General features: G+C 43.4%; 2 protein-coding genes across 12 annotated transcripts in view; both read right to left on the bottom strand.

Moving 5' to 3' along the window:
• Positions 1-15,557, bottom strand: part of LOC109868976 (LIM and senescent cell antigen-like-containing domain protein 1) — a 38,729-nt gene extending 23,172 nt beyond the window's left edge. For 3 of the 9 annotated variants that reach the window (XM_020458777.2, XM_031798612.1, XM_031798658.1), the window contains exon 1: positions 627-1,085. In XM_020458777.2, coding sequence (XP_020314366.2) covers positions 627-823 — 197 coding nt within the window. In that variant the 5' untranslated portion in view covers positions 824-1,085. Of the gene's footprint in view, positions 1-626; positions 1,086-9,899; positions 10,316-12,759; positions 13,386-15,330 lie in introns of those variants that run through there. The other 6 variants (XM_031798634.1, XM_031798646.1, XM_031798627.1 and 3 more) reach the window with 6 other exon arrangements.
• A 627-nt stretch (positions 15,558-16,184) lies between these two features.
• Positions 16,185-19,188, bottom strand: part of LOC109868991 (GRIP and coiled-coil domain-containing protein 2) — a 33,405-nt gene continuing 30,401 nt past the window's right edge. For 2 of the 3 annotated variants that reach the window (XM_031798601.1, XM_020458802.2), the window contains one exon: positions 16,204-18,256. In XM_031798601.1, coding sequence (XP_031654461.1) covers positions 18,183-18,256 — 74 coding nt within the window. In that variant the 3' untranslated portion in view covers positions 16,204-18,182. Of the gene's footprint in view, positions 18,257-19,188 lie in introns of all 3 variants that reach the window. The other variant, XM_020458795.2, reaches the window with a different exon arrangement.

Consider the following 19,188-nt stretch of genomic DNA (forward strand, 5'->3'; position numbering starts at 1 on the left):
CAAAATTACCCCCAATGGCCAACATTATCTGAGTAACCCCCATTCTCACTATTCACAGGGGCACAACATAAAAAAGCGCACATATATTTAGCCTGCCCTCATCCCCTAGATCCCTTCTTTTCACACACACAGACGAATGCACGCACACACTGACACATAGTTATCATGCCTTCCGGCATATTTCACTTTGCATAACAAACTCCCCCAACATTAAAATAGCACAGGGTCTCTGAGCCACTGTCTACTACCTCACCATGGTACCATGACCTGGAGCATGAAACCAGCCAACTGTGTGTTCATGTCAAATAACACTTTAGAGAATTCTGATCATCAAACTGTTCCTTAGACTGCTGTAATACCAGAATTATTCACTTCCTAATACCAGAATTGTTCCTAATCATCAAACTGTTCTTAATACCAGAATTATTCTCATTCCTAACATTTCTAATACGCTTTCACAAACAAAGGTCAATGACAGTTAATTGTGATAACCTTAAACCATAAATAAACTGAGTGGGTTTAATCCCAAAATAATGTATCCTAGTCAGATGTTATCACTGAATCACTATATCATGTTACACACCTCCTCCCCAGTGTGTAACATGTATCCTGGCTCCAGGACTTACAAGCGTGCGTAGAAGTCACAGAATTCCTTGTAGACTTTGACATCGCTTCGTCTCCTCTGAGACTTGGAGACAGGCAGCTCTGCCTCCCCACTGTTGGCATGACGATGACCATTAACAGTGTGGGGTTCAGGGTCAGGGGCCGCCCCATTCTCCGGGATGGTGGGTGGCAGTGGCCGACTCTGGACCTGAACCTCCATAGGACACGACTCGGTAGTCCAAATACTAGTTAGTACACGCTCCCAGTCCAAGACACCCTGCCCCAGGCCTATTCTTCAAATACAGGTTCTTTCCCAAACACTCCCAGAACAATCCAATCCAAAGGGCAGGATTACTAATCCAGAGAGTCTGAGCAGCACTGAGACTGAGACTGACTGACCTGACTTCACACAGATCCCTGATCTACCTCCCTCTTTTTCTCTCCCTTGCTCACACTCTCTCATTCCCTTTCACCCTCCCTCAACTCTCTCACGCACACACCCTGTCTCTAGATACTCTCTCTCTTGCCCTACCTCTCTGTGTCACCCTTCCTCCCTCCCTCCCTCCCTCCCTCTCTCTCCGTTAAGGGGTGTATCTTTCAAACTAAGAGCTCATCCAGCCAGTGGACTAGAGCAGACAGAGGTGACTGGACACACACAGTGAAGGGGAGGCTTCACGGGGTGCCTGTCAGCTCTATCTAAAAGGGGGCAGAGTATGAGTTGATGTATGAATTTATATTATTAAATGTTTATCCTTTATTCCACTGCTCAGTTGCTAAATTGGTATCACAATACATATTTCATCATCATACAGTTATATGCATACTTTCATCATGACACCCTGATCTGTTCTTCTTAAATATGAATGAATGGGAGTTGTTATTCTCTCTCTCTTTATCTCTCTCTATGTGTGTTATTTTCTGAGGGCCATGGAGGGCCATGGAGGGCCATGGATTTGTAATAAATATCCCTCAACGTTCGCATGAGAAAACGTGGTCCTGCAATTCCTTTCATTGACACTGTCCACACAATGGCCGGTCGTAACACACACATTCTCTCTGTACATTGTCACCTATAAGAGATTGTGATTGTGACGTTGTGATTTCAGTTCCAGGAGAGATACAGGTGGTTTGGCTCACCACATGGATCCGAGTCAGAAACGCTACAGGCGGAGTTGAGCAACTCAGTGTTTTGCTCAAGGGAGATGAGCTCTGTCATATGAAAACATTATGAACAGATAAAAGTCATCTCTGCCATTTCTAATCTAGTGAATAAACACTTGTAAAAATGTAAAGTATTATTATTATCTGCTCTATGCCATCAGAGTGATTAATAGTCGTTTATGTGGCTAAATTCATCACATCTTACAGCTGACTGCCCTCCTTAAATGAATGACACTCCTACACCACCAAAAGATCAGGAGAATAAATCTACTGGAGACACTATTCATCCTCTGTAAGAAAAACTATAAGTCTTACTTAAAACCTCTTCAATGACTTTAAAACCAAGGCAGTGTCCCAGCTCCAAATCTCAATGCTGTGTGTAGTAAGCCTGTGTCACTTTAGCATGGAGCACTGTGGACATGTCTCTCCACAGAGTGTCAGACCATAAACCAGGAGGGCATTCCTCTCTGCTATTCAAATCTTCTGCGTGTTTCCATTATTCTACAAATAGATGCCCGGGAAAGTCTCATCTCCAAACCAGGTTCTGGCAGCTGACGTGCCAGCCCCAGTGTATGTGGGGGGCCAGCTTTACCTCCTCCTGTCACTGGTGACAGCGGCTGGTGTGTGACTTACTGCTAGCAGGTTCAGACTCATACACAACATGGGTCCTTCTATTCTCACCACTGATCCAGATAAAGAATGGATTAAAATGGTCATAGGAAACAGACTGGAAACTACTGGTGTTGACTGACAGGACAATGGGACAGAGGGCGGGACCAAAACAGGAAACACTAAGCTGCCACCCTGATTACAGCATACGGATTATACTGAGGAGAGGACTAGAGAGGAGTGTTTCCATGTGGTCATGTCTCCGTCATTCAGGCCCTAGCCTATTCCTGAAAACACAGTTTACATTCCACAACAACAGGTGAAGCGTCTCTCTGGCTGACTGTTTCCTGAGAGGGAGAGACAGATAGATGGTGAGAGGAAAATGAGAGAGAGAAAAGGGACAGAGAGAGAAAGCCTCCAGCGGGCCAAATCACTGCATTTCCCATGAAGCCTATATGGGGCGGCAGGGTAGCCTAGTGGTTAGAGCGGTGGACTAGTAACCGGAAGGTTACAAGTTCAAACCCCCGAGCTGACAAGGTACAAATCTGTCGTTCTGCCCCTGAACAGGCAGTTAACCCACTGTTCCTAGGCTGTCATTGTTCTTAACTGACTTCCTTAGTTAAATGAAGGTAAAAAATTAATAAATAAAATGAGGCGGGAGCCCAAATGGAGGTTTATTATTAGAGAGAGAGGTTGTTATGAGTTGCATGGGGGAGATGGGGGAGCACGGGGGTTGTGATCGTAGATCGTAGATGCCAGATCCACTCTACTAAAGCTGTTCACAGGCTGTAGATCCTGTCAGAACTGGAGCTTAGATTTACATGATATCTCTCAGGGAGAGGAAGAAGGCTCTTATGTCTGGAACAGAGTGAATGGAACGGCATCCAACACATGGAAACCATTGATACCATTCCACTAATTCCACTCCAGTCATTACCACAAGCACGTCCTCCCCAATTAAGGTGCCACCAACCTCCTGTGGTGTGGGCCTGTAGTACAGCCTCTTCTGAGGCAATAGGGGAGAGTAAACAAATGCAGCATCTGACTGACATACATCCAGACTGGGAGAGTGTGTGTGAGTGTTAACGTGTAAGTGAGCCAAGATGTGTGCGAATGTATAAATGTCTGTGTGTTCACTTGATATCAGTGTGGGTGTGTGTGTGTGGCCTCACCAGTAGCATTCAATTAATGAGGCCACCCAGAGGGGCTAGGGCCTAAAAATGTCCTCAGCAACTGTCACCAGCAGACAGGGTGGCTCTGGAGTGCATTCTCTACATTGGGACATGGCTTTGCAGGACTCTCAAGAGATGTCATGGTAACAGAATGATGATGAGACTCCAATTCTTCACTTTAAAAAGGTGAGAGCAAACAAAAACCAATGATTAAAAATTTAAAAATTACAACTTTGCACCAGGACTACTTTCAAAAATGTCCACTGAAGATTTTACAAAACAAATATGCTTGAAGAACAGTGCCTAACCCTCTAACAAACCAACTAAATGTCCTGAATCCTGACCTGAGATCCATGCACATTACTTATCTAAGAGAAACCCTGCCCCCTGGGGGTCTGCAGTACAGAGAGAAACCCTGCCCCCTGGGGGTCTGCAGTACAGAGAGAAACCCTGCCCCCTGGGGGTCTGCAGTACAGAGAGAAACCCTGCCCCCTGGGGGTCTGCAGTACAGAGAGAAACCCTGCCCCCTGGGGGTCTGCAGTACAGAGAGAAACCCTGCCCCCTGGGGGTCTGCAGTACAGAGAGAAACCCTGCCCCCTGGGGGTCTGCAGTACAGAGAGAAACCCTGCCCCCTGGGGGTCTGCAGTACAGAGAGAAACCCTGCCCCCTGGGGGTCTGAAGTACAGAGAGAAACCCTGCCCCCTGGGGGTCTGCAGTACAGAGAGAAACCCTGCCCCCTGGGGGTCTGCAGTACAGAGAGAAACCCTGCCCCCTGGGGGTCTGAAGTAGAGAGAAACCCTGCCCCCTGAGGGTCTGCAGTACAGAGAGAAACCCTGCCCCCTGGGGGTCTGAAGTAGAGAGAAACCCTGCCCCCTGGGGGTCTGCAGTACAGAGAGAAACCCTGCCACCTGGGTCTGAAGTACAGAGAGAAACCCTGCCACCTGGGGGTCTGGAGTACAGAGAGAAACCCTGCCACCTGGGGGTCTGCAGTACAGAGAGAAACCCTGCCACCTGGGGGTCTGCAGTACAGAGAAACCCTGCCACCTGGGGGTCTGAAGTACAGAGAGAAACCCTGCCCCCTGGGGGTCTGCAGTACAGAGAGAAACCCTGCCCCCTGGGGGTCTGCAGTACAGAGAGAAACCCTGCCACCTGGGGGTCTGAAGTACAGAGAGAAACCCTGCCACCTGGGTCTGAAGTCTGGAGTACAGAGAGATGACAAGAAACATTACAGGATGCAGTGGTTTAGACTGCACTGTGAGAAAATGCATCTTGTTGTGGTGATGATGATGATGGAGAAAAGCAGCTTTAGATGCGTTTAACATCAATACAGAGAAAATACAATAATACAACCATCTGATAATGCCAAAGGAAGAATTTGCTGTGACCGAATAGGGACAGTCTGATCTTACAGCCAATATAAACATTTCTCCTCTGGGCTATATAAACTAACTCAGTCTGTGGATACATGATGAATAACAGTTTAGACAGAGGCTTAGTTAGGTATTTTGAAGGGGAAGGTATTACAAACAGTCTCTCTGGGGTTAGTTTGTCAAGTTCTAGAGTAAATACTCTGATTACCAACGTAACACAGGATCACACACAGCACTGGTAGGACGAATAAAGGAACTACATTATTTTACAGATGTGTTGTCAGACAGGCATGGTATTACGAAGTCACACTAAATAGCAGTGTAAATCACTATGGCGATGGTATTTCCTGTTGGTGAGAAATTGGTGCAACAGCACAGCTGCAAGGTTTCATTGCTCAACCAGAATACTCCACACCTGGGTCAGGGCCAGAGACAGGGTTATGCCATACCTTCAAACACACTCTCTGGCAACACCAGGCCAGGCCATCCAAACCACCCAAGCCACAGATCTCCCTTGGCCCCTTCCCCAGTCGGCCCGGGCCACCTTACAAACCCTGGCTCCCAAGGAATCCTCTAATTATTTCTAAAACCAAAAGTTATTGTTTAGTTGCGATAGCCATACTGTAAACCACTGTAACTGTGTACTTTGCCCTCCCTGCCAGAGGCGAACGTTGAGTTTGACAGGTATGTTTCCTAGACAAAGCTGAGGCAGTTATGTCTAAGCGAGGGCTCCGTACACAGATGAGACTGGAGCTACAGGCTAATAAGGCTGCTAGCACTAAGGAGAACGATAACGAAACAAACCCCTCTCTTCCCCTGGCTGTGTCAACAGTAGACATGGTAGGGGAGAGTGGGGTAAGTTGAGCAATATTTTTTACATTAAGCATCACTTCATCAAGAGAAATATAGTATTCTTTCTAACAAAAATATCTACATATATTTCAGGATGTTGTGTATCCATGGAAATAATCAGAATTCATGTAAACATTTCTAAAAACATCACTTTTTTTTGGACAAGCTGTCTCTGGCACATATTACCCCGGGTATGGGTAAATTAAGCCACCTACATATTTCTGTACTGAATTACAGTTGAAGTAAGAAGTTTACATACAACCACTCCACAGGTTTTTTGTTAACAAACTATAGTTTTGGCAAGTCGGTTAGGACATCTACTATGTGCATGACACAAGTCATTTTTCAAACAATTGTTTACAGATTATTTCACTGTATCACAATTCTAGTGGGTCAGACGTTTACATACACTAAATTGACTGTGCCTTTAAACAGCTTGGAAAATTCCAGAAAATTATGTCATGGCTTCATAAGCTTCTGATAGGCTAATTGACATCATTTCAGTCAGTTGGAGGTGTACTTGTGGATGTATTTCACAGCCTACCTTCAAACTCAGTGCCTCTGCTTGACATCATGGGAAAATCAAAAGAAATCAGCCAAGACCCCCACAAGTCTGGTTCATCCTTGGGAGCAATTTCCAAAGCCACGAAGGCACCACGTTCTGTACAAACAATAGTACGCAAGTATAAACACCATGGGACCACGCAGCCGTCATACCGCTCAGGAAGGAGACGCGTTCTGTCTCCTAGAGATGAACACACTTTGGTGCGAAAAGTCAATCCCAGAACAACAGTAAAGGACCTTGTGAAGATGCTGGAGGAAACAGGTACAAAAGTATCTCTATCCACAGTAAAACGAGTCATATATCAACATAACCTGAAAGGCCGCTCAGCAAGGAAGAAGCCACTGCTCCAAAACCACCATAAAAAAGCCAGACTACGGTTTGCAACTGCAGATGGGGCCAAAGATCGTACTTTTTGGAGAAATGTCCTCTGGTCTGACGAAACAAAAATAGGACTGTCTGGCCATAATGACCATCGTTATGTTTGGAGGATAAAGGGGGAGGCTTGCAAGCCAAAGAACATCATTCCAACTGTGAATCAAGGGGGTGGCAGCATCATGTTGTGGGGGTGCTTTGCTGCAGGAGGGACTGGTGCACTTCAAAATAGATGGCATCATGAGGATGGAGGATGAAGGAAAATTAGGTGGATATATTGAAGCAACATCTCAAGACATCAGTCAGGAAGTGAAAGTTTGGTCACAAATGGGTCTTCCAAATGGACAATGACCCCAAGCATACTTCCAAAGTTGTGGCAAAATGGCTTAAGGACAACAAAGTCAAGGTATTGGAGTGGCCATCACAAAGCCCTGACCTCAATCCTATAGAACATTTGTGGGCAGAACTGAAAAAGCGTGTGCGAGCAAGGAGGCCTACAAACCTGACTCAGTTACACCAGCTCTGTCAGGAGGAATGGGCCAAAATTCACCCAACTTATTGTGGGAAGCTTGTGGAAGGCTACCTGAAATGTTTCACCTAAGTAAAACAATTTAAAAAGGCAATGCTACCAAATACTAATTGATTGCATGTAAACTTCTGACCCACTGGGAATGTGATGAAAGAAATAAAAGCAGAAATAAATCACTCTACTATTATTCTGACATTTCACCTTATTAAATAAAGTGGTGATCCTAACTGACCTAAGACGGGGACTTTTTACTAGGATTAAATGTATTTGGCTCAGGTGTATGTAAACTTCCCACTTACTCTGTAAGTATTACCACTATCTTTTTCCCCCAAACACAATTCAACATAATCGCTTTTTGGTCTTTTAATAATTTGAACACAGGCTTAACGCCTAACAAACACGTTGTACTTTTTGAAACACTGAACAGGCCAGGCCTCTTGCATTACACCTGGGAAGAAAACACTTACATTTGCTCAACTTAGTCCGTGAAATGATGACCTCTTTATAAATATTTGGTCAAATTATTAATTTGGTGGACGGTTTCCTAGAAACGAGTGCGGCTCAACTTACCCCACTCTCCCCTAATGGAGAAATGTAAAGGCTGTAGTGGCATTACATGCTACACAACAAGGGAAAAACCTGTGGCTATGCACCTCAAACCAACGGAACAGAAAAGTGGAAGAAAGTAGAATGTAGGTGGTCTTTTTAGACATGTTAGTTATTTTTGTGCAAAGTATCTCACACATTAACCTCCCTGTTTTGCTTTTGTTCCCAACGTCCATAAAACCTCAGCCCTGCCCCTCCGCCCTACTGGCATAATTTCAGAGTTTAATTTCCTGCTGAGGGCTGAGCGAAAGGAGGAGGGAGGGTTTGGGAGGATGTGTGGCAGCCTGGGATGTGATCCGTGTGTTTGTGGGTCATATGTGAAGGACAAATAGCAGGGACACACCACTACAACCAATGATGTCACAGCATAGAGACCAGGTGACCTCATGTTCTGTTACTAGCTCAGTTCTGCTGACAAAGCACTTCAGTGCATCATGTATAGTGGTGAAGGCTGGTGTGTGTTTGTGATATGACACGTCTGTCTGACCCTTGGGAGAGATGCAGACCTCTAATCACAGCAGGATCAGGGACAAAGAAAGGGGGAGGGTGGGTAGAGAGACTGAAGGAGAGGGGAAAAAAGTGTTGTCGTCACATACACAGGATAGGTGCAGTGAAATGTGTTGTTTTACAGGGTCAGCCATAGTAGTGTGGTGCCCCTGGACCAAATTAGGGTTAAGTGCCTTGCTCAAGGGCACATCGACAGATTTTTCACCTTGTCGGCGCAAGTATTTAAACCAGCGACCTTTTGGTTACTGGCCCAACACTAACCCCTAGGCTACCTGCCACTCTATGGGAAGGTAGAAGCCTGGAGAGAAAGAGAGCAAAAAGAGATTGACAGAGAGAATGGGGATGTTCTATTCCAAAGTTGGTACCTTGAACATGCCTCCCCATGCCTATCGGTAGGTATTGTTGGAACAGTGAGGACATTCATTAGTCTGATTCCATTGCAAAATGTTTTATCTGTTGAAAAATGGTTTGCAATGGAAACCGTTTACTTTATGAACCAAAAAGAAGCACATAGCAAACGGAACAAAATGGGGAGGGACTTACCTGAATTTGTCCAATAGAAACTCTTGTTTTTGTTTGCAAATGTTATAGGTTTGGAGTAAACGGTTTCAGCTGAAAAATGTGTTGCTGTTCTAAACCCCCCTCAGACAGGATCCGCACACAACCCATTACCAAAATGTACACACGCTGTCTAAACAGACGGTTACCACAGTTACTCCATGAATATCAGTCTGAAATAAGGCGCTGTAAAAAAGTCGATATACCAGAATATGGAGAGTGGCCCCTTTACAGGCCTGGGATCTGGCGATAGGAAGTGAAGATATATGGTAACCACAGGAAAGTGTTGTTTACCCAACTTTTTACAGAGCCGGTAAGTTTTGTTGCTTGTTTTTTTTATCTCCTGGTGCATTTCACATGATTAACAATATGTAAACAATAGCCGAATGTAACCAAAAGTTGTGGACCAAAGCGTGTTCCCTCGCAATCAGCTGGAAGTGCTTGTGAAATTTGCCAGCTGATTGCGTGGGACAGCCTTTGGACTGTGTTTCGGTTAAACTCGGCCATTGTTGACTTATTGTCCAAGTCGCATGCGAATTACGTCAGCATTGTAAATACAAACCGACATACAGACCAGCGTACTGAAAGTTAGGTTACAAACACTACTCTGTGGATATTTTGTCTGTGTAACTCGTACATATGGACAAAATCAGCAGACAACAGGTAAAGTAAGTTCATTTGAAGTTTATTCAACAGTCTGACTAGCGATGGGACTGTTCACAAAAAGTGAGCCTACATGTTAGAGACCAGGAGTCTTCCACTCTCAGATATCTTTGAGGCTAACATACACAGGCTTCACCTCAGTCATACTCACAGACCACACAGACAAGGTTGTCTGCCTCTCTACAACACAAAGGACACCAACAGGTGGTGACTCATCAAATGTACCCAGTATTAACCTTAACCATCCCCCACTACAGTACACTTTGCTGACCTACTGTCTGTTCGCTCTGCAGTCTGGTCAAATAGAGAGAAATCAGAGCGAGGAGTCTCACCTGAGGCTATTACTAGCTATGCTTCCATAGCTGTCAGGTCTCTCCTGTCTGCGTCTGTACAGGTCTGAGTTAGACAACTCCTTCAGCCGCAGAGAGTTCATCCCTCTTTCCCTCCCACCGTCCACCGGGGCACGGATACAAACTCAGTCAGTAATCCTCGTGTGCGTGTGATCAGTAAGTTCCAAAGCTCGACAGGCCGACAACCAGCACTGAGCCCCACCAGTCTCCTCTCCAAGCCCAGAACAGCAGCTCACACCTGGGAAGCCCTTGGCAGAACAGTCCACACGCTCTCCTGGAACAGCCGGCTACTACATTCCACACTCCCTTTATCTCTGACAAACACACACCTCAAGGCACACATCTAAAGGAATGACCTATCAGGGGTGTGGCTCTGATCCAACATACCTATCAGCTCCTCGCTCCGCCCAAATTCTCAGCCTTAAGGCAGGTGCGTATTCATTACGCCGATTCCGTTGCAAAACATTTCTTAAACGGAATGAAACGGGGAGGGACCTAACTGAACTTGTCCAATAGAGAAACTCATTTTCATGAGAGATCCCTTCCACTGATCAATCCAACATGACGCTTAGTTGATATTGATATGTTGATTAGTTGTCTAAGGTTCAGCCTCTATCTTCCTGTTGTCTCTCTCTCTCTGTCCCGTCTCTCTCTGCATCAGTCTGCCTAAGAGAGAAGTCTGTTATAGAAGAGGGCAGTGTGTTTCCTGCCCATTCTTCAGTTAATTGATAAAAGCATATCCAGTCAGTGGCCCCTTCACAGACCTGGGATCTGTAGTAAATACTAATAAATATCAGCAGAGGTGAACTAAACTGACAATATAGATTTATTCCTAAGGACTATTACGTAATATAACTTCTCATCCTCTCATTTCCTCAGGATACCAAACAGCGCCATTGGAGCCCCAAGTAATGAATCAATCCAACCTGTGTGTGTACTGTGTATTCAGCTTCCTATGTATTCACACCCTCAAAGCACATTTGTAAAACTGTACACTGAACTCTTCACACAGGACACACACACACACGGCCAGAGCCTTGCCCGAAGAGTTCAGAGTTTACATGGTCACTATGGTGTGGTGACAGAGTGATGGCTGCTCTGAACCCACAATAACACCTTTTCCTCTTCCTGTTTGGGACTTTAGTGTGTGTGTGTGTGTGTGTGTGTGTGTCCATTCATGTTACTGCAGCCAATATCACAGTCCCTAACCCCACCCATATCAGACCAGTGTCAATCTCTACACCAACATGAGAACAACCCAATCAAACACTTGCATTAGGGTAAGAGAGCCATACACGACCTGTAACAATCACAGCAAATAAAGAGTTGTCACAAACAAATAAACACACAGACAGAGAGAGGAGCAAAGAGAGTTCTACACAGAGGACCAGAGACACAGGCAGGTCCTGGTGTAGCAGACTACTAGAAAGGCTAAAACATTTGACGGTATGGGTCTACAGCAACTAAAGAATGACCCACACAGGGAAATCACAACTGTCCAAAATGAATATTGAAATGCCATAAAGTGGTATACTTGCCTTTTACTCAGTGTTGATGTGATTTGTGAGTCTGCCTTCAGCACATTATGACTAAATGCTTTAATTTGATATTGTTCCTCTTGCTCAGAGAATGTTATTGGCTAATACAATGAGAGAGGTAAGTGTGTGAATGCGTGCGTGTAAAGAGATAGTTCTATCTTTAGGGCATGGGTGTCTCTAGAGTCAACACACCCAGCAGACACACACACAACATTAATTTACATGAAATTCACACATGAATGCAACTATTAAATTTATATGACAAACTAGCTGCAACAGGCTCACTATAAAATATCTAACCTGTGGGGTGAAGATGTGATGGTGGTGATGATTGCTGTAATTTGATCATAATAAAAGTGTGTCTTATGATCGTTATTTTCGAGTAGGCTAATGCCCAAAATAACATTCACAGTTAGTGAGAGTCTCTTTAGTATCCTGAGAGGCCAGAGGCTATAGGGATATCAGCTGAGTACGAAAATGAAGCATGTTCAGCAGGAATGTGATGACTGGCTGAAAGACACACACACCTCCCCTTAGGGCCCTCTTAATGCTGGCTTTGTAGCCACTACATTCCAGTCCTAGTTTAGAGGGTAGAGCTGGGGTGTAGGCCACCAGCCACTTTCTAACTGACTGACTGCAACACTGACACATTTGAGTACTGTGATCAACTGTCCGTGAGATTTACTTGGTTGATATAATTCATTCTTTCTATGGAACAACACATGATTTCTGCATAGATTTCCCAAGACAAACAAGAGTGGTATCAGCCAGAGGAGGAAAGCCAAGTAAATGAATGTCCAAATCCACCAAAACATGAAGATACTGCAACTTTCTGGATATCACAGGTACTGCAACTTTCTGGATATCACAGGTACTGCAACTTTCTGGATATCACAGGTACTGCAACTTTCTGGATATCACAGGTACTGCAACTTTCTGGATATCACAGGTACTGCAACTTTCTGGATATCACAGGTACTGCAACTTTCTGGATATCACAGGTACTGCAACTTTCTGGATATCACAGGTACTGCAACTTTCTGGATATCACAGGTACTGCAACTTTCTGGATATCACAGGTACTGCAGTCTTATAGACCAACGCTGCCCTCAGATTTGCAGCCATCTGGTTGGAAATATTTGTTGACGTTTCTTTCAAAGAGACATTGAATTAACATAAGATGAAGAGTGGGCTACTGAGCTACAAACCCGCTAATACTTTATTCAACCATCAAGATCTGATACTGCAGATTGTGTAGATTGCATGTAGAAGAAACAGAAAAATTTTAAATATGAATGTCTTACCAAAGTATTTTGTTAGGCTGCTGTGAGGTTGCTGCTGTTGTTGTTGTCACTGCTGTGTCCCTACTGTGTCTTCTTCTACTGTGTCTGTTGTTATCTCTGCCTCTGCTCACCCATATCACTTCCTATTTGGCTGCCTGGAAGGCCTGCCAGTGGTTGGCGTGATGATGGACCGTGTGTGTTTGTGTGTATACATGCATGTGTGTGTGGCTGAGTGTTGGTGGCTGACTGACTCATAGGGTGCAGTCTGTTCAGTGATTGAGGACAGGGATAAGGGTGGAGCGAGCTGGCTGTATGTATCACTGCAGCCATAGTCAGGGCTAGGGTAGGGTCAGGGCTAGGGAGGGAGTGGGCTGTGTGCATTACAAAATATTGTCTTTGTTTATTGTGTGTGTCACAGGAAGATACCAGGAATAGATTTGTGTTGGATCACTCACAATACCACACTGATACCACACAGACATTTGGGAAGCAGAGCCACTGCTCCTCTCAACTCATTTCACCACTGCTGTTGTCTACTGTGGCCACCAGAGGGCGATATACACATGAACCCACACAGACGGAATAGGAGACTGAAATGTGGGAGTTAGCCAAGTAAGTGCAAATGAAACGGTTTGGTAAACCATCAGAAATATTTCATACAATTGTCTCAATGTCATGCTAGAAACTTGTGACTAATAATGTTATATGCCATTCCAATGCAAGACAGAGACTGGGAACCTGCCTGGTAAGCCTTGATTGTGTAAACAGACATGATTCAGTCTAAATCCACAATCTGACTTGCCATACTACTATGGCCCTAGTTTATTCCGGCTCTGGCCAGAAATTCTACTATATTAAAAGGTCAAAAATGCTAATAAATTGGTCAGGGAGAGTACAAATATGCACAATTCCAGTAAAAAACTAGGTATTCCAAATGTGTAAATGTATAAATATGTGTGACAGCTACAGAAGCTATCTGATTGACAGTAGCTCTGATGTCCAATGTTCCCACAGAGCTCATTCCTAGTCAGGATGGAGCACTGAAAGACAGAGAGAGAGACTCAGGAGACATCCGCTCTCCACATCATGATCTCTCTCCCCCTCCCTCCCCAACAGCAGCTCAGGACAGGAAGTTATATATGGAGTGTGAGTGTGAATGTTTGTTTGTGGGGGCAGACAGTGCAGGGGAGACAAAATGCACCACAGAGCCTGTTGTACTTATGTTGGGTGAATGTGGCCCGGTGAACGAGTACAGGATAAAACGTTGTCCTTCCTGATGGGAGCAGAGATCCCAGATCTAAATAAAGTAACACACACACACACACAGGGGTGGGGTGGGGGGGAATTAACAAGCCAGGAAGTGGATCTGCTGAAACGTGTCTCATGGGGCAGAATAGAAGTACAGTAACCACTAACAACTGGACGGAGGGAGATAGCATCATCATATTCACTGAGTCAAACCTGAACAGCATGGATATGAAGCTCCTGCCCTGTACTGTATGTAAGTATACTATGGACATAGGTCTGGACATTTATGGTTGCATTTACATTTTCCCACTAATTGGTCTCTTGACCAATCACATCAGCTCTTTTCACATCAGATCTGATTGACAAAAAAAACTATTAGTGAAAAAAGAATCAGAATTGGGCTGCCTGTGTAAACACAGCCTAAACACTGTTGTCCTAATGACCACAACAAGGTGTCAAATGGTCCCAGGCCTAGGCTACTTCAGTCTAGTCTCATATACTAGACGTAACATAGTAAATGTTAATCCGGGACATTCAAATTAGTATATGTTACATGTGGTATGGTTACATAAAACAGAAGTTTACTTATGGCAAAAATTTAAGTATGGTGGTTGGTCGGGGTGACTGGGTGGGCGTATAACGTGAACGTCTAGCAACCCAAAGGTTGCGTGTTCTTATGGCATCACTGTAAACTTTAGCTAATTAGCAACTACTTACATTTTTTTTGCTACTTTGCAACTACTTAGCATGTTAGCTAAGCCTTCAACCTAACGCCTAACCTTAACCCCTACCCTCGCGAACATTAGCCTCCTAGCTACAGTTCGTGACAACAAATTGGAATTCGTAACATCTTACGTTTAGCAAATTCCCTAAAATATTGTACTAATTTCAATTATTAACATATTGTATGAATTCGTAACATATCATCCGAAGTTTGCAACAAGTAGGTCTACAACTGTAAAGTACAACTGTACAATCTAGTTCAGGCTTTAATAAATGTCAGCAAAGTAGCCCCCTGCAGAGCAGCAAATAAAATACGTTTGTTCATATATCTCATTGTGAATAGGCCTAACCAGATTGATTAAGATTACTCCATGTTGTTCAATAGTCTATTCTATAAACGAAAGTAGGCCGCGTTGTGATTGTTACATTACTTCACCAGTGGTCACACCCTACACTGCATCAATTCTTCTGTGCGCGACTGCAGACAGCGCTGATCCAGGTCATTGAATGCAACAGGCTGCAATTTCGTTTGTCAAGAGTCAGACGGCGAATGATACTCTACAAACTCTTTATAGAAGCAGATTTGGTCCATCATACAGTTATTTTCTGTCCAGTGCTCACCCGTTGCCGTTGGTCATTTCTTCTACCACCCCCAACATCTTCTAGACTGCAGGGGTTTCGTCTCCACCGGCCTTTCTCCCCCCAGATGTTTGGGTCTCGAGGGGATGTATTTTAGATAGACTACTGTTAACAAGAGACACTTTCTTTGTAATGGCGAATGAGCCTCGCCTGTTTCTCTATCAGTGTACAATCTGGCTACTGCGCTAAAATGTCATTTAACCGGACTAGACCCGCCCTCTCGGGAACTTCACATTTTAGTCAAGTCATCCATGTTGGGACCACAGTAGGCGAGCCTTTACTGTAAATACCGAGACAGATGCATATCAGGGGGTTAATATCCTACCTAGAAATACATTGAAATACTCATGGAAACCGTCAACCCTCATGCACTAACTGTTCTTATTTCATTGCGCTGTTTAGGGTCTATTTCCAACATATTTTCCCGCTAAACATGGCGCGATTAAATCTTCCCGAGCAGCACCGGTTTTCCACAGAAGCACCTTCAGTAAAACAATACATTATATTTGGCAAATTACTTCACACGAATTTGAGCTAAAAAGTTATAACTCGTGTGCCATTGGGGGCTCAGTTGGGCGCTCCTCGAAAGTGTTTGTTTTAAAAAGCGTTCGATCAAATTAACAAAAAATGAAATTCAACCATAAAATAGACACTAATGTTGACTATAACTTTGAACTACATAGCCTACTAGTGCTCATTGTGCTTACGTCATGTAACTGGGAATATATTTCCTTAAAAGGAAGTATTTCCCGGATGAGAAAAGAGGAAAACATCTGAAAGGTCTTTCTCTAAACTATCCCTTAGAAATACCGAGGATACCGAGGATAACACATGTGTTATAATGGACATTTTCACTCCAGATCACTTTATTTAATCAACTAAAATCTTTAACACAGTAAATATTTATTTCAATTGACGTGTGTATTCACAGTTAAATAATAAGGATTATGGTTAGGCTCCTTATTGCAGGTCTCCTCTTCATAAAATGGTAGGTCTAAAACGTAAGCTTATATTTGGACTTATTTGTCCTTTTGTAAAACACTTCTTACCCAGAATACTACAAGACATCAACTTCAACCAAACTGTGAGGACTGGAAACCCTCACCAGTGTACTACAAAAATCAGTAACCATGTTTAATCTTAGGCTATAGCCTAATAAATCTCTTAAAATAAAATGTTCATCATTAACACAATACTTTCCCTAATGATTAATTAAAAGTACATTCAGTTATTCCCATGTATTACTGGTCCCCCCAATCCTCCCTCGTTCATTAATAAGAAGCAGAAGCAGCTGCCTTAGGAATGATACAGAACAATGATATTAGCATGTCACCCTGGGTAAGAGATGTGCCAGTTCATGTTTGCCCCCTTATTCCCAATATATGGGAAATAGGATGCAATTTCAGATATAAAGCACTCCCATATGACTACAGAGCAAAGCAGAGACTGGTATTTAACCCAACCACTGATATCCAGAACCATTTCTGCATGTTTGGTTAAGTTGGAAAAGACGCAGCCCCACATTGTAAAAACATGGTAATTACACAGTAAATACATAGTAATTACTATATACACAGAGTACAAAATATTGGGAAAACCTGCTCTTTCCATGACAGACTGACCAGGTGAAAGCTATGATCTCATATTGATGTCACTTGTTAAATCCACTTCAATCACTGTAGATGAAGGGGAGGAGACATGTTAAAGAAGGATGTTTAAGCCTTGAGACATGGATTGTGTATGTGTGAATTGAGGCTGTTCTAAGGGCAAAAATGGTGCAACTCAATATTAAGTTGTTCCCAATTACAGATTATGTACCTATATATTACCAGAGCATCCTTTGGTATGTAATATTGATACATCAAAATAAATTAAATAGGTGTGAATTTGAACATGTGAATATTGTCAATTCATCACATATGTTTTTATCATTTAGCAGACACTCATTTCCAGAGCGACTTACAGGAGCAATTCGAATTAAGTGCCTTGCTCAAGGGCACATCAACATATTTTTTCACCTAGTCGGCTCGGGGATTCGAACCACCGACCTTTTGGTTACTGGCACAACACTCTTAAAGCAAATTTGTGGTTGATCCAAAGGCTCCGTATGTAGGGTGTGACGCAATTGCGGAGCCTCCGGGGGCATGAAAAGGCCAAACTGAGCACCGTACCACATTTCCGTGCGCCTTCCAAATGTATTAACAATGTGGAGGGCTCAGTATAGCTCCGCATTGACATAATTGGTTGACGGTAGGTCCTGTATAAACACAAACTCACTTCATTGACAACTTCCTTCACAACAGTTCTGCGAAGCGCAAGGAGTATGAATACCTGACTTCTGCAGAGGCCATATCACCATAAATGCTGCAAGGCAAATGTAGATGTCGGATTGACCATACAGCGCCTTTTAACTGCTAGGCTACCTGCTGCCCTGTATCAGACCTATGATGAGTGAGCAATGAAAACAGATGGTCAAATCTGAAACAACAGTCATAGTTCACTTCATGAATTATTGTAAAACATAAGTGTTGCTTGGAATTGATTGTTACAAGCAACAAAATCTATCTCATAAAAATAATCCCAGTAATGACTGAGGTATTGGTGAATTAACCCACCATAAATGGTTCAGTAATGTACCATTAGCTAAAAAAAATATATATATTTTTATTTTTTTATTTTTTTAAAGAGTACTGGCATTGCTGACTACTGGCTTTTTTTCAAGTAGATGGATGATCATAAATATATTAAGACTTTTTAATTACTCAGTTGATCAGACATATGGACCAGATGAAAGTGAAGGCAGGTAGAAAGAGGATTGGTTGATGTGTGTGTGTTCATCTGATGCCTGACCAACTGTGTAGGTAGGAGGTCCATCCTGAGCCTCTAGCTCCTCCCACCTCCTCCTCACCTGCAGAAGAAAGAGACCGGGTTAGAAATACAGGGAAGACACTGCAGTATCAACACAGTATTTCATATATGTCACGCCCTGGTCTTAGTATTTTGTGTTTTCTTTATTATTTTGGTCAGGCCAGGGTGTGACATGGGTTTATTATGTGGTGTGTTTTGTCTTGTTTTTTTTTGTAGGTATTGGGATTGTGATATAGTAGGGTTATCTAGAATAGTCTATGGCTGTCTGGAGTGGTTCTCAATCAGAGGCAGGTGTTTATCGTTGTCTCTGATTGGGAACCATATTTAGGCAGCCATATTCTTTGAGTGTTTCGTGGGTGATTGTTCCTGTCTCTGTGTTAGTGTGCACCAGTTTAGACTGTTTAGGTTTTCACGTTACGTTTATTGTTTTTGTATTGTTCGTGTATCATCTTCATTAAAGATGTATCGAATTAACCACGTTGCATTTTGGTCCTCCTCTCCTTCGACGGAAGAAAACCATAACAATATACAGTTGAAGTGGGAAGTTTACATACACCTTAGCCAAATACATTTGAACTCAGTTTTTCACAATTCCTGACATTTAATCAGAGTAAAAATTCCCAGTTTTAGGTCAGTTAGGATCACCACTTTATTTTAAGAATGTGAAATGTCAGAATAATATTAGAGAGAATGATTTATTTCAGCCTTTATTTCTTTAATGACATTCCCAGTGGGTCAGAAGTTTACATACACTCAAGTACTATTTGATAGCATTGCCTTTAAATTGTTTAACTTGGGTGTAACACTTCCCACAATAAGTGAATTTTGTCCCATTCCTCCTGACAGAGCTTGTGTAACTGAGTCAGGTGTATCGGCCTCATTGAAAAAGCGTGTGTAACGAGCAGTTCTGACCACAAATGTTCTATAGGATTGAGGTCAGGGCTTTGCGATGGCCACTCCAATACCTTGACT

This window comes from Oncorhynchus kisutch, linkage group LG2 (genome assembly GCF_002021735.2).
Source record: "Oncorhynchus kisutch isolate 150728-3 linkage group LG2, Okis_V2, whole genome shotgun sequence".
Lineage (NCBI taxonomy): Eukaryota > Metazoa > Chordata > Actinopteri > Salmoniformes > Salmonidae > Oncorhynchus > Oncorhynchus kisutch.